The sequence below is a fragment of the Pygocentrus nattereri genome, chromosome 15 (genome assembly GCF_015220715.1).
Source record: "Pygocentrus nattereri isolate fPygNat1 chromosome 15, fPygNat1.pri, whole genome shotgun sequence".
NCBI classification, from domain to species: Eukaryota; Metazoa; Chordata; class Actinopteri; order Characiformes; family Serrasalmidae; genus Pygocentrus; species Pygocentrus nattereri.
In genome coordinates, this window is record NC_051225.1 from 17551378 (window position 1) to 17578665 (window position 27288).

Sequence of the window (27288 nt, forward strand, 5' to 3'; positions counted from 1 at the left end):
CTTATCCTCAGTCTGATGAGCCATCCACCCTTACATAATTGGGATCAAACAATATGGTTTTGTTTGGGAACAAGTTTGGGAATGATTATTAATTGCTATGTAGGTGATTTGGGTGTTACAAACTTGTTTTCCTTCTGTTATGTGAATGACGTCATCATTAAAAAAACTTATTTTCTATTTTATATAGAATCTGAAACAGTGTAGAGTGACCAATGCAAAAATAGAAATCAGGAGGAGGCAAATAATTTTTCATGGCATTGTGATTACTGTCGGATGGAATTGTATTACAGCTTCCCAATTCCTGTTTTTTTGTACTTGGAATAATCTTTATATTGTATTGGTTTCCAACAGGGGGCAGTTGCGTGCATATTGTTGATAAAGGCTTTGTAAACATTCAAATCAAATCAAATTTATTTGTAGCGCTTTTTACAACAGATGTTGTCACAAAGCAGCTTCACAGAATTCTAGAAAAGACAGAGTTTAACAAGAATGTAAAAAACCCCAGGGGCAACAGTGGCAAGGAAAAACTCCCTCAGAAACTGAGGAAGAAACCTTGGGAGGAACCAGGACTCACCAGGGGGTGGACCCATCCTCCTCTGGTCAAACTACTTACAGAGTTATTATACTACTAATATTAATAGCAGGAGTATTAGTAGTAGTAATAGCTAGGAGTCCATGAAAACATCAGTGTAGGGTGGGCAGCTAGTCAAAGGTAGGTGGCAGTAGCTGGGGCGTGGACAAAAGGAAAAAAGGTAGGGAGAGGGAATTAGTTTTATTATGTGTACGAAATTGTACGAAAAACAGGGAATGTGAACATTTCCAGAGTGTAGCTAATGACCCTGGCAGATCTGACTATGACAGCTTAACTAAAAGGAGAGAACCAGAAGGACATACAGACACAAGAGCACTTTGAAACAGTTTGGCGACAGCACCTGCGTCTCAGTTTACTATAATTCACTGTGTCCATGGACCCCTGGATCTGCTGCCTTTATCTAAGGGGGGACATTACCTACCAAAAGATAAACTGAGCTAAAGTGAGCTAAACAAAAGCTAAAGTGAGTTTTCAGCCTAGTTTTAAAGATTGAGACTGTGTCTGAGTCCCGAACATTTTCTGGAAGATCATTCCAGAGTTTGGGGGCTTTATAAGAAAAAGCTCTTCCCCCAGCTGCAGCCTTATGAATTCTAGGAGCTATTAATAAGCCAGCACTCTGGGATCTGAGTAGATGTGATGGCTCGTAATAGGAAATAAGGTCTTGCAGGTACTCAGGAACGAGCCCATGTAGGGCTTTATACGTCAATAAAAGAATTTTATAATCAATACGGAATTTAACAGGCAGCCATTGAAGTGATGATAACACTGGACTGATATGATTACATTTTCTAGTTTTAGTGAGGACCCTGGCTGCAGCATTTTGGACTAGTTGAAGTTTGCTTAGATTCCTGCTCGTACATCCTGACAGTAGTGCGTTACAGTAGTCTAGTCTGCCTAGGTAGGGCATTTCTTATCTTGGCAATGTTGCAAAGATGTAGAAAATCTGTTCTAGTGATGCTGCCTGTGTTGATCGAATGATACATCTAAATCAATTATGAGGACAAGATAATTTGCTGCTGAGCCAGGTGTAACTACTTCTTGCCAGTTTTCAACCCAGAAGGAGAACCTCTGTTTTTTTTTACTGTTTAGTAGGAGGAAGTTCCATAACATCCATCATTTGTATTTGTCATCAGGCTTGGCTGATAGGTACAGTTGCATATCGTCTGCATAACAATGAAAGTTAATGCCATGGTTAATTATAACTGTGCCTAACGGTAACATGTAGTGTAAATAATAATGGCCCTAAAATAGAGCCTTGCGGAATTCCAAAACTTACTTTTGAATAGTTGGAGGATAAATTGTTTACACTCACGAACTGATAATGTTCTGTTAGGTAAGATTTGAACCATGATAGGGCTGTCCCTGTGATTCCAACCATGTATTCTAACCTTTCTAGGAGAATATTGTGGTCTATTGTATCGAAAGCTGCGCTGAGGTCAAGTAGCACTAACAGGGATATGTAGCAGGGATCAGAGGCAAGAAGAAGATCATTAGTTATCTTAACTAGAGCTGTCTCAGTGCTGTGATGTGGCCTGAATCCAGATTGGATTTTTTCATGGTTCTTATGTAGATATGAACTAAGTTGTTGGGCCACAGCTTTTTCTAAGATCTTAGATATAAATGGCAAGTTAGAAATAGGCCTATAATTTGACAAAACGCTAACATCAAGATTTGGTTTCTTGATCAGAGGTTTGATAACTGCTAGTTTAAAAGCTTTGGCTAAATAGCCCATACTAAGGGACGAGTTTACTATAGTTAAAAGAGGGTTTATAATAACTGGCAGTACTTCTTTGAGTAATTTTGAGGGAATTGCATCGAGTATGCAGGTTGTGCAATTTGCAGAGGAGATAATCTTCTCTAGCTGTAGCTGTGGGAGCTGTAGCCTTTTTTCTACAACTGTGTCTTGTTTTATATCAGCCAAGTCAGATGACAGCCAAGGTGGATTAAATACTGTGGGTTGAATTTGTTGTCTAATATTTTAAATTTTATTATTAAAGAGTTCATAAAAACAGTACTGGTGAGAGTTGCTGGAATTTGTGGTTCAGTACCTGCCTGATTTTTTGTGATTCGGGAAATCGCACTAAACAGTACTGTAGGATTATATTTACTATTCTCGATCAGCTAGGCCAGATATGCTGAGTGAGATTTAGTGAGACCATTTCTATACTCTATAAGGCTGTCCTTCCAGGCAGAGCGGAACACCTCCAGCTTGGTTTGTCACCATTTCCGCTGTAGTTTCCGAACAGTTTGTTTTAAGGTACGGGTTTTATCATTGTAGCATGGCGCAAGCTTTTTCTGCCTTATTCTTTTTATTTTAAGTGGCGCCACATTTTCTAAAGTAGATTGAAAGGTATTTTCTAAATAATCGGTTAGTAAATCTAGCTACATTGGCTCTGATGGAGTGAAAACTGGGGTTGATAGTTCTGGGAGATTTTCTATAAATTGTAGGGTGGTAAAAGGTTTTATTGAGCGCTTTGAAGAATAGTGAGGGGACATACATATATTATGGCTAAGTCGTAGCTCATACGAAATTAGGTAATGGTCGGAGATTGCTGAGGTTTGCGGTAGGATATTAAGCTTGTCTATGTTAACTTGTCATGACAGTAGTGTGTAGGCCCTGTTACATTTTGGGTAATACCAACAGAGTTTAGAATTGAAGTAAATGCCTTTTTAGTGGGTTATCTATCTTCTGAAAGTGAATATTAAAATCTGGTACAGTTATTACTTTATCTTTGCACACAGCTAGCTTTGCAGCGAAATCACTAAATCCTTTTAAAATTTAGAGTAGGTCCCTGGTGGTCTGCAATGTTAAATAATGAAAATGCGTTCTTTTTTGTGACCGGATATGTAACGTAAATGGAAAGGACCTCAAAGGAAGTGAAACTGTCACATTGTTTCTGACTAATATCTAGAGTATTTTGGTATTTTAAAGCTGAATATTCAATCTGGTCGAACCCATGTTTCAATGAGACAGAAAATGTAAAATTTATGATCGCTTAGAATTTCACTTACGATGACTGCTACTTTGAGTTTAGTGATCTTATATTGAGTAGTCCAAATTTTAGATCTAAGGCGTTAGTGCTATCATCTGAATATGGATATATGTTGAGTAGGTTGTTTAAATGGACTGATTGAGTTTTTCTATGATTAAATTTAGTTTTAATTTGGGGCAAAGGCACAGTCTCAATAAAGTTGAACCTGGGTGACGCCTCAAGGCGATTCGCAGGCGGTGGATTTAGCCTGTCTGTCTGCGGCCTGGTCTCGGCTCTGGACTGGGAGCAACTACTCTGTTGACTAACTAAAGTCTGACTATGACTATGAGCTATGCTGCAAGAAAGTAAGGCAGCACCCTCCCGCATGGGGTGGATGCCATCCCTACCTATAAGACCAGGCTGCTCTCGAAATGCAACCAGTTGTCTATAAATCCCACTTGATTTTTTGGAACACCACTTGGACATCCAGCAGTTTAACGCTGAAAGCCTGCTGTAGGCTTCAGCGCCGCACCACATTGGGTTGGGGCCAGAGCAAATTACAGCCTCGGACATCGTCTACATGAATGACTATCCTCAAATATCTCTTATTAGCTAACAGCTCTGGCTTCTGATAAACATCTAACTGTTACTGCTTTGAAAGTGGTTCATTCACTCTTTCTAAGAATGGTTGGTGAACAAAGTCCAATTTTTCAGGTCACCATTTTCAAAATGTACCTAAAACCTCATGCAACAGTTTCACCTGTATATGAAAAGATTCATGCACATAGTGAATTTCATATACATAGTGGATTTCATGTACATCATGGATTTCATCATTAGACATTAGAAGGTGTGTAAAAGCTGCAAATTTTTTGTATTAATCTTAGCAAAGTATACCATCTGCTAACCGGTAGTAACAGGGAGATTTTGCTGTCAACCGTGTTCAGTATTCAGAAATGTATTTGCATTAATAAAGCCTGAAGAGTGGAACTTATTCTTCATGAACACATTTTAAAAATATACCAGAGAGCAACTCCTAATGCTAAAACTTGTACTGTGTGAGCTCACACTGATAAGTAAAGATGAATAAGACATTTTCAGTGAAGTGTGTGTGTGTGTGTGTGTGTGTGTGTGTGTGTGTGTGTGTGTGTGTGTGTGTGTGTGTGTGTGTGTTTCAGATCTATCGGCGCTGCTGGCTGGTGTTTAAGAAATCCTCCAGTAAAGGGCCTCGACGTCTGGAGAAGTACCCTGATGAGAAGTCGGCTTACATTAGGGCCTGTCCTAAGGTACACAACACTCACTATCTACAGTACCTGTCCAGTGGTGGACAGTAGCTATGTAAATATAATTAGTTTCTGTACTTACTCTGTAAGTACTTTTTCGTGTATCTGTACTGAAGTTTTTCCATTTTGGGCGACTTTTTACTTTCACTCCACTACATTTCAAAGTCAAATATCTTACTTTTTCCTCCACTACATTTTGAGAAATTTGTTGTTCCTTTTGGTTTCTGTGTGTATAAAAATGTAACGTCAAAACGAAAGAAACACAAAGCAAGAACACCAATCAGGGCACAGCGATCACTTTGTTTTGACCTGTTGGTCATACCGACCCAGTGCAGCACACGGTTAAACGCCAGCGGAGCAGCGAACTAACCTAACTTTGTGTAAATAGAGCACAATATAGAAATATGTACACGTATGCAGTTGTGACTGACACATTCTTTTTTCTGAATTTATACAAACACCATTTCATTTTATAGGAAATTAGTTTTGGCTAATTTATGTTTATGAACAGAGACCTACAGATCAATATGGTAAACTCATTTGTGATCCTGAGTTTAAAGCCAATTTTTATTAAACTTAAACTTGGAACTAAGTTGTAAATAAATCTTAAACTGAAATTTTGCTTGTTTATAAAAAGTGATTTCAGAACCATTCAGTTCTACCTGGGGGAAACTGTTTACCTTCCGTGTTTTGTGCTTATGATCATTTTAATAGACATCAGCGTCACTAATTAATGACATTCTATTAAAAGACTGGTTTACCAAGACACTGGAGTATTTTCACCTAAAATGAGTTCATGAAGCGAGTCTTGTTATAAAAATGATAACAGGACATTAGAGCCATAATTAATCTTTTAATAGTTTTCTTTTGATGCTTCAGTACATTTGAAGGTAAATACTTTAGTACTTTTACTCAAGTGGACGTCTAAAGGGAGGAACTTTTACATTTACTTGAGTAATATTTTACCTTGGGTGTCTCTACTTTAACTCAAGTACATGGTTTGTGTACTTCGTCCACCACTGTACCTTTCAAAAGTTTGAAAACACCTGAAACTGTATAAACTTGCCTCTAATTAATAATTCATAATATGATCAGTGATGCAAATTAAGTATTTAGTAAAATACAAATACATTTCAATTAATTAGGCACCCAAAGGTAATTTTAGTGTAATTTCACAGTGTGTTAAAACTCTAGAACTGTGCCTCTGAAAGGCGCTATATAAATTTAACTTATTATTATGATGTGGCCCAGTTATTTTAACTCCATGGCCCCACCCAATAAGTGGATGAGCATATTTTATACCATATACAGCTACACTATATGGACAAAAGTATTGGGACAGGAGCTTTTATTAATCTCATTCTAAATCCATAGCCCTTAATATGGAGTTGATCTCCCTGCAGCTCTCACAGCTTCCCCGCTTCTGGGAGTCTGGGAGTCTTTCTTAAGAATTTCCCCATTGTGGGACAAGTAAAGGATCATCTTATTTTACAAGATTTTGCAGGGTGTCTGTGGGAATTTGTGTCCATTCATCCAGAAGAGCATTTGAGAGGTCAGACACTAATGCTGGAGGAGAGGGTCTGGTCACAATTTCCGTTCTAGTTCATCCCATAGGTGTTGGATGGGGTTGAGGTCAGGGCTCTGTGAGAGTCAGTCAGGTTCTTCCACACCAAATTCACCCTGTTAGGCCTTTATGGAGCTGCTTTGGTCACTGGGGCTCGGTAATGCTGGAACAGAAAAGGTTCTTCCCCAAACTGTTCCCACAAAGTTGGAAGCTACAATTGTCCAAAATGTCTTGTTCTGCTGAAGCATTAAGATTCCCTTCACTGGAACTAAGGGTTCTAGACCAACCCCTGAAAAACAGCCCCATATCATCATCCCTCCTCCGCTGAACTTTACAGCTAGCATAGTGCAGTCAGGCAGGTAATGTTCTCCTGGCATTCGCCAAACCCAGATTCATCCATCAGACTGACAGACGGAGAAGCTAATTCATCACTCCACAGAAAACGAGTCCAGTGGCGGCGCTTTATACCCCTCCATCCGACGCTTGGCGTTGTGCTTGGTGATGTAAGGCTTACATGCAGCTGCTCAGTCATGGAAACCCTGCCATAAATCTCCAGGTGCAGTTTCTGTGCTGGTGTTGATGTCAGAAAAGGTCTGCAGTTATTGATCAGCAGAGCGTTGGAGACTTTTATGCTATATACTCCTCAGAACTCAGATTTTACATGGTCTGACTCTTCGTGGCTGAGTTGCTGTGGTTTCTAAATGCTTCCACTTTTCAATAATACACGCAGTTAATCGTAGAATATCTTTAAGGGGTAGAACTTATGCAAACTGACTTGTTGTGATAGTGGCCTCCTATTACAGCACCACACGAGTTCAATGAGCTCTTTCATAGATGTGTGTGAAGACAGGCTGCATGGCTAGCTGCTTGATTTTACACTCCTGTGACAGTGAGACTGATTGAAACACCTGATTTTCAATTATTAAGAGGTGTGTCCCAATACTTTGATCCATATAGTGTATAAAATGTTCACTAGATATAGCTCATCCATCCATCCATCCATCCATCCATCATCTTCCGCTTCTCCGGGGTTCGGGTCGCGGGGGCAGCATCCAGAGCAATGAGGCCCAGACCTCCCTTTCCCCAGCCACTTCCACTAGCTCCCTGGGAGGGATTCCGAGGCGCTCCCAGGCCAGCTGGGCGATATAGTCACGCCACCGTGTCCTGGGTCTTCCCCGGGGTCTCCTCCCCGGTGGACTTGCCTGTGACACCTCCCAAGGGAGGCGTCCAGGAGGCATCCTAACAAGATGCCCGAACCACCTCAACTGGCTCCTCTCGACGTGGAGAAGCAGCGGCTCTACTTTGAGTCCCTCCCGGATGACCGAACTTCTCGCCCTATCTCTAAGGGAGAGTCCAGCCACCCTGCAGAGGAAACTCATTTCGGCCGTTTGTATTCGCAATCTCGTTCTTTCGGTCATTACCCAAACCTCATGACCATAGGTGAGGGTGGGAACGTAGATCGACCAGTAAATCGAGAGCCTTGCCTTATGGCTCAGCTCTTTCTTTACCACAACAGACCCTGCATCACTGCTGACCCAGCACCAATCCGCCTGTCAATCTCCCACTCCCTTGTACCATCACTTGTGAACAATACCCCGAGATACTTAAACTCCTCCACTTGAGGCAAGAGCTCATCCCCGACCCAGAGAGGGCTCTCCACCCTTTCCCGCGTGAGAACCATGGTCTCGGATTTGGAGGTACTGATCCTCATCCCGGCCGCTTCACACTCGGCTGCAAACCGATCCAGTGAAAGCTGAAGTTCACGGCCTGATGTCCCCAATAGGACCACATCATCTGCAAACAGCAGCGATGTGACCCTGACATCACCAAACCGGACACCCTCCATCCCCTGACTGCGCCTAGAAATTCTATCCATAAAAATTATGAATAGAATCAAAAGGGCAGCCCTGACGGAGTCCAACTCTCACTGGGAACAAGTCTGACTTACTGCCGGCCATGTGAACCAAACTCCTGCTTGTTTGTACAGGGCCTGAATGGCTCGTAGCAAAGAGCCATGTACCCTGTACTCCCGAAGCACCTCCCACAGAATACCCCGGGGAACACAGTCGAATGCCTTCTCCAAATCCACAAAGCACATGTGTACTGGTTGGGCAAACTCCCATGAACCCTCCAGAATCCTGGAGAGGGTAAAGAGTTGGTCTAGTGTTCCACGACCAGGGCGGAACCCGCACTGCTCCTCCTGAATCCGAGGTTCGACTATAAACCGGACTCTCTTCTCCAGTACCCCTGCATAGACCTTACCAGGGAGGCTGAGGAGTGTGATTCCCCTGTAGTTGGAACACACCCTCCGGTCCCCCTTTTTAAAAAGAGGCACCACCACCCCAGTCTGCCAATCCAGTGGCACCACCCCCGATGTCCACGCAATTTTGAAAAGGCATATCAGCCAAGACAGCCCCACAACATCCAGAGCCTTGAGGAACTCGGGATGGATCTCATCCACCCCTGGAGCCCTGCCGCCAAGGAGCTTTTTAACTACCTGAGCGACTTCGGCCTCAGTAATGGACAAGCCTATTCCCGTGTCCCCAGACTCTGCCTCCTCACTGGAGAACGTGTTGGTGGGATTGAGAAGGTCCTCAAAGTATTCCTTCCACCGCCCAATGACGTCACATCACCTGGGGTGTCCACCACCGGGTTCGAGGATTACCGCCCCGACAGGCACCAACTACCTTGCGACCACAGCTACAGTCAGCCGCTTCAACAATGGAGGAGCGGCACATGGCCCATTCTGAGTCAATGTCCCTCACCTCCCGATATCTGGTCAAAGTTCTGACGGAGGTGTGAGTTGAAGATCAATCTGACAGGTTCTTCTGCCAGACTGTCCAATGCACATGGCCGCAAGTCCGATGAGACGACTACAAAGTCAATCATTGAAATGCGGCCTAGGGTGTCCTGGTGCCATGTGCACTTATGGATATCCTTGTGTTCAAACATGGTGTTCGTTATTGACAAACTGTGGTTTGCAAAGAAGTCCAAAAACTGAACACCACTCGGGTTCAGATCAGAGAGGCCATTCCTCCCAATCACACCTCTCCAGGTCTTACTGTCGTTGCCCATGTGAGCGTTGAAGTCCCCCAGTAGGACAATCGAGTCTCCAGGAGGAGCACTTTCAAGCACCCCTCCCAAGGACTCTAGGAAGGCTGGGTACTCTGAACTGCTGTTCGGTGCATAAGCACAGACAACAGTCAGGACCCGTTCCCCAACCCGAAGGCGTAGGGAAGGTACCCTCTCGTCCACCGGGGAAAACCCCAACATTCTACGAGAAAGCCCACATCTGCCCGCCGCCTCTGACCATGGGCAACTCCAGAAATGAAAAAAGTCCAGCCCCTCTCAAGGAGATTGGACCCAGAGCCCAAGCTGTGTGTTGAGGTGAGCCCAACTATATCTAGCCGGTATCTCTCAACCTCGCGCACCAACTCAGGCTCCTTCCCAGCCAGTGAGGTAACGTTCCAAGTTCCAAAAGCCAGTTTCAGCAACCGAGGATCAGAATGCCAAGGCCCACGTCTTCGATCCACAATGCACCGAACCCCTACTACTGCCCCTCCCATCGGTGGTGGGTCGATGGGAGGGGGGACTCATGTAGCTCCTTCGGGCTGGGCCCGGCCGGGCACCATGAGTGAATGCCCGGCCACCAGTCGCTCGCTGGCGAGCCCCTCCCCCAGGCCTGGCTCCAGCGTGGGGCCCCAGTAACCCTGATCCAGGCAGGGTACACAAGTCCTGCTTTCTTGTTTTCATAGGGGTGATTATAGGTCACACTTTGTCTGGCCTGTCACCTAGGACCAGTTTGCCATGGGAGACCCTACCAGGAGCTTTTGCTCCAGAGAACATAGCTCCTAGGATCATTCAAGCACACAAACCTCTCCACCACGATAAGGTGGTGATCCATGGAGAGGATATAGCTCATTACATATATGTATATATAGTGTACACTAGATATAGCTCATTACATCCTTATTTTGTAAAAAATCTTTGCCAGATAATTTTCTGCTGAATCTGGTGGCCTTCTTTATGTTCCTTATATTTTTTTGTTATATATTATTTCATGTGTTAAGTTTTAAGTACCTCATAGTAGAGATGGGGAAAAATAATGTTAAGGTATAATATGGAGATATTTGAGTTACTCTCAGTACTCGAAGGCCAGTCAGTATAAAGTTCAAGAAAGTTCAGAAAGGCAATAATTTCATATTCAGAATATGTTGAGTACATAAGATAACACTTTCCAAAGGGAAATTAGTTTTTCAGCCACAAACACTAGAAGAAAATTGTAGATAAGAATAAGGAACAAAATTATATATACATGAAAAACTTGCTGCTCAAATTTTAATTCATCATTCCTTGCTTTGACTGGTTGGCTGTTTTTTTAATGTAATAATTGTGTTAATGTTTCATGAAAAATTCACTTCTTTAAATGAAGACACAACATTCACAGCATTATTGTTTTTTTGCCTGTGTGACGGTCAGACAGATTCGTAGACGCTTGCAGATAAGATGCGGTGATTTTAATTATCCACTAAGTCCAAAGGGTAAAACACAACTCACAGTGAAAGATCCAGTCCAGTAATCAAAAACATGAAACCATCCGAAAAAAGGGCAGCAGTATCCAAGGGGCAAAAACACAAATCATACATGGGAAAACTCGTCCAAGGTTCGATACACGAAATACACAGAACAACAGAATCAGGGAACACTCAGTGATTGTCTAAACAATACTACGCAAGGTTCTCAATCTGAGTCCCTGCTTAAATATTAGTAGAGGACGAGCATCAGGTGAAAGGAGTTCAATAATCAGGCGACTGAGACCGCTAATAGGTGCATGGGGAAACCACGTGATCAGTCTGAGAATCCTGGGGGTTGGAGTTATCAAAGACCGAGTCCCCTAGCACGTAATTGATCACGTGGTCTCCCCTAGCACTCTGGGAGAAGTCCAGCTCCTTCTCAGAATGCATGACAGCCTGCTTCAGTCCCTCTGCCATCTACGGAAGTAATGGAACAATTCACTAATTCCCAGTAACTAATTCTCGTAAATTTGACTACATAAATTATGTAGTTATGTAATTTTTAGTTAATGGCACATAAGCAACTTGACACAAAATACATGTGTGAGCCACTACAACACCAATGCTAAGCTTATCACTCAAGAACATGTCCAGTACTGGAGACTTTTCTGTTATCCTTCAAGAGTTTAGTAACACTAAGATTAATACTGACTCATCATATTGATGTAACAGTCTACTCAGTCTTTAGCAGAAACATCAGTGTTCATAAAGAAGCAGTTTTATTTATTTTATTTATTTATTTTTTTTTTGAGAAGAGTTTTTCTGTATGTTACCTTACATACTGTGCACTGGTTTTAAAATAGTTTATTCTAAAAGTGTCTCCTAAAACTTTTAAAGGTAGCTTTAAAAGGTAACTATATTATGAATACTGTCTTTACAAAATATAACTTGGACTGAATTTAGACACCTTATTTCTGTATTTTGAATACATATTCTTGCTACTTGTATTCCATAATATCCTAACTCTGAAAATAATTCATAAATATAACAGTTGAATTGTACCATGGCTGTAGCATCACAAAATAATGTCATACTACAGTCATGCAGCAATTCCCACTCAAACCTGATTGTATTTGTCCAAACACAAAGATTTCAATATTGAAAATAACTAGATATCAACAAGGCATCACAATGTCTAACACATGTATCCTAAAGAATTTATAAGAGAAATTTGAAAATTAATTCTGAAAATGACCAGCTGTAGTCTCTGTACATGTGTGTGACCGCTGTCTGAATCCGTCCTCTCGGTCTGAGGCTCCCTGTTTTTGGTAATCAATACTTCAGGCAGGAGATAATCCTCGCCTTTACATGCACCACCCACGCATGGATGATCTGTCAGAGATAAATTTAAATGGATGAAATAGGAGCATGTCTGGTCCCATCTGCCGATCATGCCACTCTCTTATCTGATCCACTCTCAGTTGCTTCATCAGCTTCTTCTCTTCTTGATTGCTCATTTAATGCTTTTATGAGATGATGAGTCTCTTAATTTCTTATAATGGCCTCTGCAGACAACAGACATAAAGACACTGCATTAATTTCTGTACGCATATTTTCCTCAAAACCCCAGTGATTTATCATTACTTTCCTGCCCTGAATGTCTGCAGGTGACAGAGATCAGTAATGTGAAAAATGTGACGAGGCTGCCACGCGACACCAAGCGCCAAGCTGTGACCATCGTCTTCACCGATGACACCTCTCGGACTTTCACCTGTGAATCAGGTAACTCTTTGCTGAATTGTATTGAGATGAAGCGTTCTAATTTGTGAATCAGAACTGTGCGGTAAAGTTCCTTGACTGTCCTACATGTCTTCCACGTCTCATGTCTTTATTACATTTATGCTTGCTATCACGGCGGCACGGTGGCGTGGTGGGTAGCGCTGTCGCCTCACAGCAAGGAGGGCCTGGGTTCGATTCCCCGGCCGGACGACCAGGGTCCTCTCTGTGTGGAGTTTGCATGTTCTCCCTGTGTCTGCGTGGGTTTCCTCCGGGTTCTCCGGTTTCCTCCCACAGTCCAAAGACATGCAGTCAGGCCAATTGGACATGCTAAATTGCCCCTAGGTGTGAGTGTGTGAGTGACTGTCTGTGTCTGTTTGTCTGCCCTGCGATGGACTGGCGACCTGTCCAGGGTGTATCCTGCCTTCCGCCCGAAGACTGCTGGGATAGGCTCCAGCATCCCCCCGCAACCCTGATGGAGAAGCGGCTTAGAAAATGGATGGATGGATGGATGCTTGCTATCAAGGCTGGCTTTAGTAATATTAGAGGCTAACTAATAACAAGCTGTGTTTGAATTATATGCAGGGTTGGGAGAGCTACTGAGAAATTAGTAGTTAGCTACTTTTGTAGCTACTTTTCAAAAATTAGCTGGTACAATTTAGCTACTTTTTGAAAAGTAGTGGCTACTTTTTAGGTCCTTTCAAAGCACGATTGTCAGAATGTTTGTGAATCTCCATCTGACACACCAAACAAGCCCAACAGACTCAGTGTGAACAAGACACTGCATTTAATCATGAGCCAGAAAGACATCACCAAATAGTGTAACCAACAATCAAACTTACACACCCAAAGGCGTGATCTCCAACAAGCATGTAGATTAAATAAAGACAGTCAGTCATTCCAGGTTTTTCCTAACATAAATCAACAAAAATAACCAAAAACAAACCAAACAATTTTGTGCAGAGCTTTGTCAACTTTTGAAATAAAACTGCTCCAATTTAAACATTTCAATAAGATACAGACATTCAGAGTCCAGTAAACTTCACCAACACTTCAGCCTCAGAATTTTTACCACTGACCCTGACTCTGTGGAGTGCTGTTAGTAATACTCTATTACGAAAATGTTTTTTCCACTTTAGCTAAGGCAACGGTCAGCAACATGTGGCTCCCTGCTACAGCTCCACAGCAGATAAGGTCAGCTCTGTTGATTGTTCAACACAGTTTAACAATAAATGATCTTAAAAGCTGGAGTTAATGTAGAACTGCTAACAGGGTTGTTACTAGGATCAGAGGTCCATTTTGCAGAAATGCTACTCACATCTAATTATGATAATCTAATTAAGATAAGGTCAGCTCTGTTGATTGTTCAACACAGTTTAACAATAAATGATCTTAAAAGCTGGAGTTAATGTAGAACTGCTAACAGGGTTGTTACTAGGATCAGAGGTCCATTTTGCAGAAATGCTACTCACATCTAATTATGATTAAAATAACTTCCAAATATGAGAATTACAGCAACAATACGTTTCTCCTTTTGTTTATTTATTAAATAATTGCTCATTTTTTACACATCCATAACTGTTACGCACCTTTTTGTTAAATTTTTTCATCCCTCTGTTCTTCCATAAACTGCCATTAATGTTTTTCAATGCATTTTGTTAATCTTTTAATTTTTTCCTTATTTTTCTTGTATTTAAAGAGTTGTTGTTGCTTAATTTTTTTTATTGAGTGAGAAGGAGGGACCTTCATAATTAATATTTAGTCTAGTAAGCTTATTTGTAAAGTTGATTTCGGAGCGCTACGTGTGATCACTTCCGGTTTGGAATTCCGGCGTTTTTCTGGGGGGGTTCTGCAGCAAAAAAAGATGAGGCAGACACGAGTTATTGTTCTGAAAGTACTATCCTACTCTTGTGAAGCATCAAAGAGGCAATGTTGTAAGTTCTTTTAGAATTAAACATATTGCACTTCATACATAAGCAGTGGTGATGTTAAAAACCATGTTTGTAAGTTAAACTGTTTAGTTTCATTCAGAACAGGAATGTATACGGCAATGTTCTCAACTATGCAGAATGTATAATTAAGAACACAGATGCTGAATGAGATTTGTATTGTTTATTTAGTTTTCACCTGTACGCCAATAAGAAAGAGTGACAGTAAATGGTCAACCTTGCTACGAATCTGTCTTCATTGGATATGGTTTAGCTTGGTGTTTAGTCAGAGTTTCAACACACTGCACGAGAACACTACAGTTCCATAAATCTATTTGGCTGCAATTGCCCTGTTTAAGTTTAATTAATCATTTAACTATTTATTGTTTATTTTCAGCTAAATCTGTATTAAATCTGCATTTAAAGGTGATGGTTTCAAATCGATTTTGTTTCATTTACCTCTCGGTCTGTCTATCTATCTCTCTCTCTCTCTCTGTTTGCTAGTCTCTTTTACATCTCTGTACTCACTGATTATCGTAAAAGCACACATTAAACAGATGTTATGAAAGGCTGTCTATACTAAAGCCCAGCTAGAGGGAAAGGCGGCTACTCATATAGTTAATGAGACATAATTTAGTCTAATGTAGCTGCTGATATCTTAATGTTTGCTACATCATACTTGACCTTCAATATACTGGTTAACAGTGAACTTTCATGTTGCTTGTAGTCTGTTATGAGTAGGAAACACAATGTACTTTTAATTTCATATCTAATCTCTAATATAGCCCACTATGGAGCCTGTAGCCTAAACTGAGCAGCTACTGGAGCTTGACTAAAGCAGCTGATTTGACCGCATTATGAGCAGCCCAAGCAAAAAATGAAATATAGGGTTTTCATTTTACAGTCTTAATGTGTTAATTGTGCTCATAAACTCTCAGCTACATTTTTAGCTACATAGCGATGTAATGTTTTAGGCTTATAGCCTGTGTGCCCTGCGATGGACTGGCGACCTGTCCAGGGTGTATCCTGCCTTTCGCCCGAAGACTGCTGGGATAGGCTCCAGCATCCCCCCGCGACCCTGACGGAGAAGTGGCTTAGAAAATGGATGGATGGATGGATGGATAGCCTGTGTGCTGCTGCATGCCTGAACATCTCAACAAGTTACTCTGGTTCTTTGGGCGGTAGCATCTCGTACAGAGACAAACAGAGCGGGCAGTTCAGTATATGGCCAAGCCACAGCTGTGCTGAGGTCAGCTGAGAACCTCCTACTGCTTGCTGTGTAGTTTCATCACCTGAGAAACTTCTGAAGAGTCCTGACGTCATTATGAACATCACAGGCACTGATTAATGAAGTAATTTCGGACAGCAACAATTAATAAGCGGTGATTGCAGGGTTGAGCTTGGCAGATTTTGATTGGCCATAATTCAGTGACAGCACTCACAGAGAACAAATCAACTTTCAAATAAAAATAAGGCATAATATTCTGTCCCCACATTTAAGACGAATATCAATAATTTGGAAACAAATGGACTTATTTGCATTTTTGCATATGTTTAATCTGCAACGAGAAACTGTCAAAAACTAAAACATGACGTCAGCTTCTCGATCTAATTTTCCCTTTCCACCTTAAATGGCGCAACAGTAACGCACATTCTGGCACCAGGAAATGGGACAATTGGGACAAGAAGCTGGTAAATGAGAATCTGGCTTCAGCCTCAGAAAAAGTTGGAAGTTTAGAGACGTTTTACGTGTTAAAGTTTCCTGACTGATGTGCGAGAGAAGTGGCTACAGCTGAGCTGAAGCTTAAAGCAGAGTGTGCATTTTGCAGTTTCCTTTATATTATGTTTTTTAGGCTATACTAACACATCAGCACATACTGAGACTTATTTACAGCCAAGATATGAAATGCTGTGGTTGTGACCCCTGAGCTAAGCCTACTAGTAAGGGGTGATCAGTGTGTGGGTGCAGCGCATGACCGTTTGGATTGCACCATTGCTTTTGTTTGTTAAGTTTTGTTGAACAGAAAAAAAAAGTTGAACCTGCTTCAATACACATCCCAGATCCACAACCTCTTCTTGTCCAACTACAAGCCAAAGCAAATGGCATAACTTTAACACAAATACAACAACAACAAAAGAACAACTTTAAGCTGTTTCTTTTCCTCTTACCTTGTTTTTTTTTTTGGCTCCAGATGTGTATGTTGTTTTTCTGAGACATGATTAACCAGCTGCTTTTTTCCTCTCATTTGAACGCCTTAGACAACATTATGGTACACTAACAACCCAAAGTTATTAGGGGGCCTCCTGGTGGCTCTGGGGTCTAAGCAGCTGCTTGTGTTGCTTATAAGATAGATGCAGGACTGCATTTGGGATCAGCAGTGAACATTTTTATCATCTGAAGCTCTAACCTGTAACCCTGAGCGTTTGTGTTCTGTCCATTAGAGCTGGAGGCGGAAGAGTGGTTTAAAACCCTCTCAGTTGAGTGCCTGGGCACCCGACTGAATGACATCAGTCTAGGGGAACCTGACCTTCTGGCTGCCGGAGTTCAGTGTGAGCACAAAGGTTGGTTCAGACTTCGAACTCCCCCTCTGCCAGTTTTCACTATTGATAATAGAGTAAACATCACATTTACACAATTTTCTACTAATCACAGATATAGATGTTTGGTATCCAAATTTTGCTTCTTTAGTGCAGTTCCTGAGCTGTGAGACTGATGTTGCTGACAAACGCTAGAAGTCAAGAGTCACCATAATCTTTTCTGTAAATACTTCCTCAACCCAGTTAAACCCCATCCTGATCTTAGTTAAGGTCACACAGACCTAATCATGTGATTTAAGGCACAGTGTGATTATTGTGCAAAGTTTGACAGTGTAACTAGAAGGTCTGAAAATCTGAACACAGAATCTGACTCCCGTTCACATTCACTTGTGGACATATGGCTCCTACATTTAATTAATAATTTCTATTGTTTGTACATGTATGCACATGATCAGTATTTGGCTCAATGTCTGTTGTCTAAAGTGATTAAAAAGTTAAAACCTCGCTGTCTCTGTAACATTGGCTGTGCTCTGACACCTGGACTAATGCATTTGACTTGTCTCTTGACTCATCTAGAGCGATTTAATGTGTTTCTGCTGCCCTGTCCCAATCTGGACATCTATGGAGAGTGCATGATGCAGATCACTCATGAAAACATCTACCTGTGGGACATTCACAACCCTCGCACCAAGTTAGTCACTTGGCCCCTCTGCTCGCTCCGCCGCTATGGTCGTGACGCCACTCGTTTCACCTTTGAGGCAGGCAGGTAAGAAGCTATGAGCGAGACTTTGGTAGTTGGTGGCCAACCTAGAAGGTGTACTGAAGTGATCAGGTGTAGAGTTTGGATGTATTTGGATTCCAGTATAATTCTAAAGTGCTCAATAGTGGATGTACAGCAAAAATAATATCATGATATAATTGACGTTTCTGACAGTTCAAAGTATACATTTTAGCAAAGAGTATTTATGAAAATTTCATCAAAAACATTTTGGATGTTTAAGTAAACCTATTTTTGTAGATTACCAATGTCATATTATTCTGGAATGTCCTTTCACTTTCAATAAGAACCATTTTTAACATCTGAAGTAAGTCTAAAATATTTTTGTTTGTCAAAAAATTAAAGACATATATTTAGTTAAATTTTAAGTCAATATTGCTTTCTTACCCTAATGCATGTAAATGCTTAATGTCTGTTACGCTTGAGCTTTTATCTACAAGCATCAAACTGCTGGAATTTGGTAAATATTTCAAAGCGTTCTTGCTATCAGTATTATCTGATAAGTATATCGATAAAGAACAGACAGCCTTAGAAATATACATAGGAAGAACAGTGAAGAAACACTGTAAACGTGAAACATTGCAATTTGATAAATAAATTTGATTTATTTATATATTTTTGAAAAGCATTGTGTTTTACACATAGCATACTATGAATGCATGATCCAGACCAGCACATCATCTTGAGGAGACAGACACAAGCAGAGGTGAGCTCTGTTGAACTGAGGACCTCGTAAAAAGATTGATTGAATAGATTAGAGGAAATTCAATGGTGGATGAAGCGTTCTTATCTCCCCCCGGCGCTTTGATCAAATCATAAAGAAAGATTTGCAATGCCTGCAGGGTGCCCCTAAAAGGACAAAGATAAGAACATTTTGTAGTAAGAATGTGCAGTTCTACGCTGCCCCCTGCTGGTGATAAGCGCTTTACATGTGCATGTGTCTCTGTCAGTAATTACACTAAGTGAAAAAAGATTTTGAGAGGTATTGTACTGTATTTTGAAACATTTCCAAAAAGATGAAAATGGTTGTTGAAGGGCAAACAACCACCACACTGTAAAAAATTTTCTGTAAATTTTACAGTAAATTACTGGTAGCACAGACGCCAGTACAGTACTGTAAATTAAATGTAGATACTGTAAATTTAATTTACAGCTTGATACTGTATTATTGCATTACAGTAAAAATACTGTATTTTCTTGACTACTGTATTTGTTTTTCTACTGTAGATTTTACAGTAAATTACTGGCAGCACAGACGCCAGTACAATACTGTTAATTTATAGCTTCTAATTTAAATTGACATTGTGCTACTGTATTACCTCATTACAGTATAATTAGTTTATTGGCTTGCCTTTTACAGCACTTTACTGTCTGGGCATTATTGTAATTTTACATAAACTAGTAACTTTAAGAGGCTGTTAATGTATACATATTTCATGGCAAATAACTGGCACCAAGATATGACATTACTCAAAAACTCTAACTTCACAGTTCTGCTTTATTTTAGTTAAATCATGTGTGTACAGTGACACATTTTCCAGGCTTTTAATCTGGAATGAAATAAAAATACAGCATAAAAACATTTGATACCAAAAAATTAAATACAACCTTTACTAAAAAAAAAAAGAGCTCAGCAACACACTTCGTGTGAGTTAGTGTGAATTGCCCACTCACACCAACAATAAGCAACAGCAACTGAAAATTCCTTTTTGGATTTTCATCCAGGTTTGGCCCATCCTCACTGGAGCCTGAAAATGATAGACGAGAATAGACAATAATAAAAAATATATTTTTTCTTAAATATTAAATAGTCCAAATAGTTTCAGTACAACTACATCACCAGCACCTCTCTTAACCTAAATGCATACCTCAATTAAGGTGTATTTAGGACAAAATATTTAAAATGACTAACAAGACTTTAACAAGATGTACGTGAAGTGCTTCTCTGTCACTATACGGCTGATGTATAAGGCAACATCAGAGGACACTACACCTTCAAAGAGATCATGGACTAAGCGAGGTGGCAATCCATGACAAACATGAAAATGTGAGAGATTATTGAAAACAATCAAACTTCACACCACATTCAGAATTCATACTAGACAACCTTACACTTTCCACATTCTGCTTATAAGATTCAACTGTTCTAAGTGAGCCCTTTGAATAGGGTGTAGCTTGAAATGTATTACGATCTACGTCACAATACCTGCTAAAGTGACTGCTGAAACTGAAATTCTCAACAAAGCCACCAATGCTGTGAGACCCTAAATTGTCTCCAGCAATTGCAAATAAGATGCCTTTACAGACCTGTCCATCAGGTAATGTTAAACCATGTTCTTCCATACACTTCAGGTCATCTACCAATTTGCCAAAAACTAGGTTTTTGACCAAAGAATTTAAAATCCTGCTCTTTACATAATAGCACAAGCTGCATTTGATCTATGCTAGATCTATTATGGGGCAAAATATCTCCCAAGAGTCATAAACAGCTAGAATCTTGTGCTTTTTTTTCCTGATCCAAGTATATTGGCCACTTCGAAAGAATCTTGATACAGTACCAAGCTCAAAGAGTCTGCATTAGCTTTCAAGTGGGAATTCTCTGTCATATTGCTCCCATCCCAAATATCCTGAAAAACATCTTTTGTCTGCCTTTGGGAATTAATTTTCTCATGTTGCTCTCTGACTGACACACAGTTAAAGAGTGACTCCAATGTATCTTTGACTGGAATATACTGAAAATAACAGAGGTATACTGGCTTTGGCTCAACATACCTGAACCTTTCCTTGAATATGGTCTTCCTCCTCTGGTCTGTCTTCAGCACTGTGTTGCACTGACTGAGCAGATCTTCTGATTTAAGAACATCAATGATTTTGTTAATCTCACATTCCAAAATTCCAACTTGACTCAACTTTTCAGTTAATTTATGAAAAAGATTTGACTGGCTTACATCATGAATATTCTGAAAATCTTCAATAATTGTCTGAATGACTGAAGCTGGAAGTAACAACTTGTTTTGCAATTTGAGATAGAATAAAGCTAGACTGTTTAAAAACAGAGCTTCATCTGCCTTATCTGGGACAACATTTGGCATCTCTTCAGCAAAAATATCATCAGCAATAATAGCCTCTAATTGTTCATTGTCAGCTTGAGATGAAGTATGTTTACAAGTGTTTGAAACATGCCTCTCTACTACAGCTTCAATCAGACTGTTCGCTGAGATTATTTTGTGGTTTCTAGACAAATGTGAGGTAAATGTTGATATCACAGAGAATGTTTTGTTACATTGACTAAAAGGACAGCATACTACTTTGCTTTCTTTAATGCCATCCACCCATCCATCCATCCATCCATCCATCCATCCATTCTTTAATGTGACATTTCAAATGTGAAAACAGTTTGCATAAATCATCACACCTGAAAGGGCAAAAGTCAACATTACAAAGCAATGTGTCCCTATTAATAAACTCAATGTTTCTGTTAGACTTCTCTCCAAACCGTATTTTGTGGTCTCTATACAGGTGTGATTTTAGGACACACTGAATTTTCTAAAGTCACAGCTACAGTCTGGTACACAACATTGAAAATTTGCATTTGGAACATGGCAATGGATTTTCATGTGCTGAGTGAAAGCCAATATTGCATCAAATGACTGAGGACAAAACTGACAATGAAGCATTGCCATAGAGTTTAGCTGGTAAAACCGAAATTTTTATATTATTATTATTCTTTTATCAGAACTAACCTTAGTCCACACAATGCGCTCAACATAAAAAAACTGCTGGCGCTCTTTATCTGTCCTCAAAATGCAGTTAGTGATAGGAGTCGACAAAAAATAAGTTAATAGAAAAAACACTGTAGAAAAAAGGATTTTAAACTTCTGGTTTTAAACTACTGGCTCTAACATTAAATAAATGTAGAGACTAAATGTTCATTGCTGTGATAAAGAAATTAGCTAATGTTAAATAATAAATGGAAAAGCAAATCTTAAAAACGTTAAGCTATATCCAACAAGCTGAACTGAATTGTTAGATCCAAAAACTAGTTAGACACATTTCAGAGCATTAACGTTACCTTACTTAACCTAATATCGTGCCTAAATGCACACAACAGCAGTGCTTGGTTTTGCACTGGCTCTGTATGAATTAACTAACAGTTAACTTGACTTCCCTAACCTAGCTAGCTGTCTAACGGAAAGATTAATGTATGCATGTGCACACACCCTTAAATGTACAATGCAGGCCACAGTGTTTAAATGTGCATCCTCTAAAAATACAGACCTAATATTTAATAGTAAATAACCAGTGCAACGTCGTCAAACCACACCTGCAGCAGACTAAGAAGCGAACTACAGTCCCAAAACCGGCAAATCAGCAAGCTGGCGAGCAGCCGCAAAATGGCGCGCTTTTCAAAAAATGCCACAAATATTTACCCAAAAAAAGTGTCCTGCACTGACGAACACTGTTAACGAAATATTCACTCTACTGACTTCGCCTTAATGGAAGGGACTAAAGCAAGGACTAAGTTACAGAGTAGAGCCCCATCATTAGTAGTTAGTTAGTTAGTTAACCTATAGCTAACCTAGCTACTACCACAGTAGCTAAGTTAAATAAATGCCACTAATGTCGCTGAACCTACATCAACTCGCTCTACTGCGGTCTCAGATTACCGTCAGAAACACTAGCTAGCTAGCTATTTTGAAGATAAATAAACGTCAGACATGTTCATTAACTTACTTTCTGTACTTTTTTAAAATCTGTCTTCTGAGCACTGCAGATAGGATGGAATGTGCTTGCTGGAGCCTCGGGCTCGGGCTGCTTCCTCGGCTCGTTGCCTCACCGGGAAGGCGGTCTACGCCCAGCAGCGAGCCTCTAGCAAGCGTGCTAACTAATATTGGGGCTTAAACTCTTTAAAACAAACGAACAGCACCACATTTCTCTCTTAAAACGAGTCTTAATCATTAACGTGCCTCAAAAGTTACAAGGAAATTTTTATTTTACTCACCATTAAGTCCGTGTGAAGAGTAGCTGGCAGTCTGAGGCAATCTCAGAAAAAATGTCACGCTCACGTTCCAGATCAAAGAGGAGTGCTGCGTTACGCGGATCTCCTGCTGAATCGTCCATTAAAAAGCAGTAATATACTGTATGTTTGTTCGAACATTTGGCATATCCCACAATGCATTGCTTTAAACTGTAAAATACTGAACAGAATTACAGTACCTTGCTGTTAAAATTTTACTGTAAATTTACAACAATTTTTACAGTGCAGATGCCCTTCTTCAGCTGTGTGATTGTAGGTACCTACGTCTTCACAAGAATTAAGAATTATGAATGCATTAGGAATAGCTATCAGTGGGAGAACACAGCCCATGTGGAACAAAGAATGCTGTGCAGCCAAGGTCCCTGTAACATGTTTTTGTTCAAAAATACTGTAGTTTGTAAAGTGGCTTTTTGTTTGTGTGTGTGTGTTAGGATGTGTGATAGTGGTGAGGGCCTGTATACTTTCCAGACACGGGAAGGGGAGCAGATCTACCAAAGGGTCCACTCTTCTACGTTGGCCATTGCTGAGCAGCACAAGAAAGTCCTCATGGAGATGGAGAAGAACAGTAGGGTGAGCGTCACTCACTGCCACATGCCCAATCATCTATTCCTGTAATCCTGTTTTTAAGCATTAGGGCTGCATGACATGGACATGAAGTGTGGTGTTTGATACATTTTTTTTTTAGGTGACTACAGTTGTATGCAAAAGTTTGGGTGCCCCAAAATAATTTTGTTCCTTTTCTGTGGAAATATAAATCCTGTGCCCAGAACTTACTTCTGCACCTTTTGATGTATAATAACTGTTTATTTGCTGGATTTAAATTATTGTGTACACAAAATGTGTACTGTGATAGTTTTTACAATTTTTAATACATTTTAACACATTATATTCTTTTTAGAGAATGTGTTAACAAATTTTCACTTTTAAAAATCAAGAAAACAGGTGTCACTGACTGGTTGTGTAACTAACAAGCTATGCATGCATATTTGCTTTTAATTGGCTCTGTAGCATAGTGGCTAAATCACTTGCTCTCTATGCTACAGTACCACCACTGTAATTATGTGACTCAAGCTGGGTGCGTAATAGTAAGTGATCCATTCTGTCATCACAGATTAGTGTTTTTATCACAATCACTCATCAGATCAGTATCCAACTTATTACACACACTCGATACGATAAGATATGTTGTTCTTGTTCTTAACTGCTGGTTTAGCTTCTATCCAAAGACTCAGACGCAGGCTCCTACCCCTGCACGCCCACAGCCATCTTGCCTCGCAGTGCCTTCTGGCACCACATCACAGGAACACAAGGAGGAATGGACCCCTCTAATGGTAAAGACCCTACATAGAATCTATGTATATTAAGCACTGGCACCAAAGCTAACACATATATAACATTAATGTCGTAAATTACTAGTGGCGCAGTGTTTTTTAGATCATTTCATTCATACATTTTCATAGTTTCATAACCATTTGTAGTTCCAGCCTGAACCTTGACTGCTCGCATACTGTTGCTATGACTCCATAATTGTTGCCCTCTCATCCAAACACAGCTTTTAAATCACAAGAAGTTCCTTTAATTACTATCTTGATGAAATTATTTCCAACAGTGATGTGGAATACTTCAGTCTCCCTTTGAAACAAGTGGTAATGTAGTGGGTATGAGAGTGAGATCTACAATAATGTCATTGAATTATACATACACTATTTTGTCAAAAGTATTCACTCACCCATCCAAATCATTGAATTCAGGTGTTCCAATCACTTCCATGGCCACAGGCGTATAATACCAAGCACCTAGGCATGCAGACTGCTTCTACAAACATTAGTGAAAGAATGGGTAGCTCTCAGTGAACTCCAGCGTGGTACCGTGATAGGATGCCACCTCTGCAACAAGTCCAGTCATGAAATTTCCTGACTACTAAACATTTCACGGTCAACTATCAGTGGGATTGTAGCAAAGTGGATGCAACTGGGAATGACAGCAACTCAGCCACGAAGTGGTAACCCACATAAAATGACCAGCAGACCAGTAGGATCAGCAGATGTCACCAACTTTCTGCAGATTCAGTCATTACAGACCTCCAAACTTCATGTGGCCTTCAGATTAGCTCAGGAACAGCGTAAAGAGCTTCATGGAATGGGCTTCCATGGCTGAGCAGCTGCATCCAAACCTACCTCACCAAGCTCAATGCAAAGCATGGAATGCAATTGTGTAAGGCACAGCCACTGGACTCTAGAGCAATGGAGACATGTTCTCTGGAGTGACCAATCATGCTTCTCTGTCTGGAAATGTGATGGACGAGTCTGGGTTTGGCGGTTGCCAGTAGAACGACTGCATTGTGTCTGACTGCACTGTGCCAAGTGTAAAGTTTGGTGGAGGGGGGATTATGGTGTGTGGCTGTTTTTCAGTAGTTTGCTCGGCCCCTTAGTTCCAGTGAAAGGAACTCTTAATGCTTCAGCACCAAGAGATTTTGGACAATTTCATGCTCCCAAATTTGTGGGAACAGTTTGGGGATGGCCCCTTCCTGTTCCAACATGACTGTGCACCAGTGCACAAAGCAAGTTCAGCCAGTTTGGTGTGGAAGAACTTGAATGGCCTGCACAGAGTCCTGACCTCAACCTGATATAACACCTTTGGGATGAATTGGAGCAGAGACTGCGAGCCAGGCCTTCTTGTCCAACATCAGTATCTGACCTCACAAATGTGCTTCTGGAACAGCAGTAAAAAAAAAAATCCATAAACACGCTCCTAACCCTTGTGGAAAGCCTTCCCAGAAGAGTTGAAGCTGTTATAGCTGCAAAGGGTGGGCTAACATCATATTAAACCTTATGGATTAAAAATGGGATATCACTCAAGTTCATATGCTTGTGAAGGTAGATGAGCGAATACTTTTGGCAAAATAGTGTATATTGAATAATACATTGTATATTGTGTTAAAACCCCCAACATTGGGCTGTAGAGCATCTGTACTGCATTCTGTAACCCAGGTCATAAAAGCCTTTAAAAATATCTCAGTGATACACAGTTTAATTATTAAGAATTATGCTACAGAACACTAGAACCACGAATAACTCATTCTTAATTCTAAAAGAAGAGAACTAATATTTAACTGTAAATGATGTATAAGTACTTCTGAGCCTGAACCAAGCTCAATCTATATGAAATGAGCCGAGAAAGTAAAATGAAATGGATACACAAATATTAGAAACAAAAATACGATTTATTTACGTCCGTAAATATCCTTTTCACTGATTTGTGGAGGTATTTCACGTCACTGATCCAACCATCCAGCCAGCCAAGAAGGTGACCAGTTACATTAACGTGAGGGTAAAATACTGCTGGACTTGGTGCCGAACTTCCTTTTGGGTCCAGCCAGCAAGAGAACCGAGATAAGCTAAAAGTTAGATTTACTCGATATATACAGCACTAGGATTGAGGGAATCTTTTGTTTATTTAAACTGCTCAGGGGTTGGACCTAAAAAGCACTTCACCGGCGAACAAGGAGTTTTATTTGCTGAAATAAACGGATTATCGCATCGGTAAGTGTACTGCATTGCCGATGCTATAGTCCAGGTGTGGGCAAACTTTTTGGCTCAGGGGCCACGTTGACTTCTAAAATTTGACAGACGGGCCGGGCCAGCTCCAGGTGCATACATGTCAAACATAAACATATAAAAGGCATAACAATGTTAAAACTTAGTCACTTTTAGTGGGAACAGTGTTGCTGATCCCCCTTTTTTGCCAGTGCATCGAAGTCTGGTGTTAGGTTTGTTGTGGCAATTCTCAGAACAGATCTGAGGTGTTCATCACTCAGCTGGGATCTGTGGGGTGCTTTGTTGGTGTTCATCACACTAAAAGTCTGTTCACACACATATGTAGAGCCAAACAACACCAACATCCTCTGTGCCATCTTCCGGATGTTTGGAAATTTGTCTGTGCTTAATGAAGCATAAAGCTCATCCAGTTTAAGAGAGTTGAACTTCTCCTTTAAGACGGTGTCACACTGAAGATCAATCAGTTCCAACTGCAACTCCTGTGGTGAGAAGACACCAGGTGAAGTGACTTTTTCAATTTTTCCAAAATCAGAGAACCGGCGGCAGAATTCTCCATGCAGGTCGTCCAGTGATTTTGTGTATTCTTTCACATGTTGAGGGGCCTCTTTCAGCGTAGCCAGCGTGGGGAAATGAGTGAATGACTTGTTTGACATTTGCTTTGAGAAAAGAGCTAGCTTGGTTTTGAAGGCTCTCACGTTTGTGTACATTTCATGCACGAACTGGTCTTTTCCTTGTAGTTTCATGTTCA

The 27288-nt window shown here is 40.6% G+C and overlaps 1 protein-coding gene and 1 long non-coding RNA gene across 5 annotated transcripts in view; one reads left to right on the top strand and one right to left on the bottom strand.

Annotated features, from left to right (window-relative positions):
• Window positions 1–27288, top strand: part of dok4 (docking protein 4) — an 89072-nt gene that overhangs the window by 54079 nt on the left and 7705 nt on the right. For 2 of the 4 annotated variants that reach the window (XM_037545150.1, XM_037545151.1), the window contains 5 exons: window positions 4743–4850; window positions 12593–12707; window positions 17072–17191; window positions 17744–17933; window positions 23415–23553. In XM_037545150.1, the coding sequence (XP_037401047.1) occupies window positions 4743–4850; window positions 12593–12707; window positions 17072–17191; window positions 17744–17933; window positions 23415–23553 (672 nt within the window). Of the gene's footprint in view, window positions 1–4742; window positions 4851–12592; window positions 12708–17071; window positions 17192–17743; window positions 17934–23414; window positions 23554–24196; window positions 24315–27288 lie in introns of all 4 variants that reach the window. The other 2 variants (XM_017696502.2, XM_037545152.1) reach the window with 2 other exon arrangements.
• LOC108426779 lies at window positions 19476–23029 on the bottom strand. Its single transcript, XR_001857803.2, has 3 exons — window positions 22948–23029; window positions 20718–20793; window positions 19476–19693 (listed from the first exon to the last, which is right to left on the bottom strand). It is a non-coding gene; the product is annotated as an uncharacterized LOC108426779 (long non-coding RNA).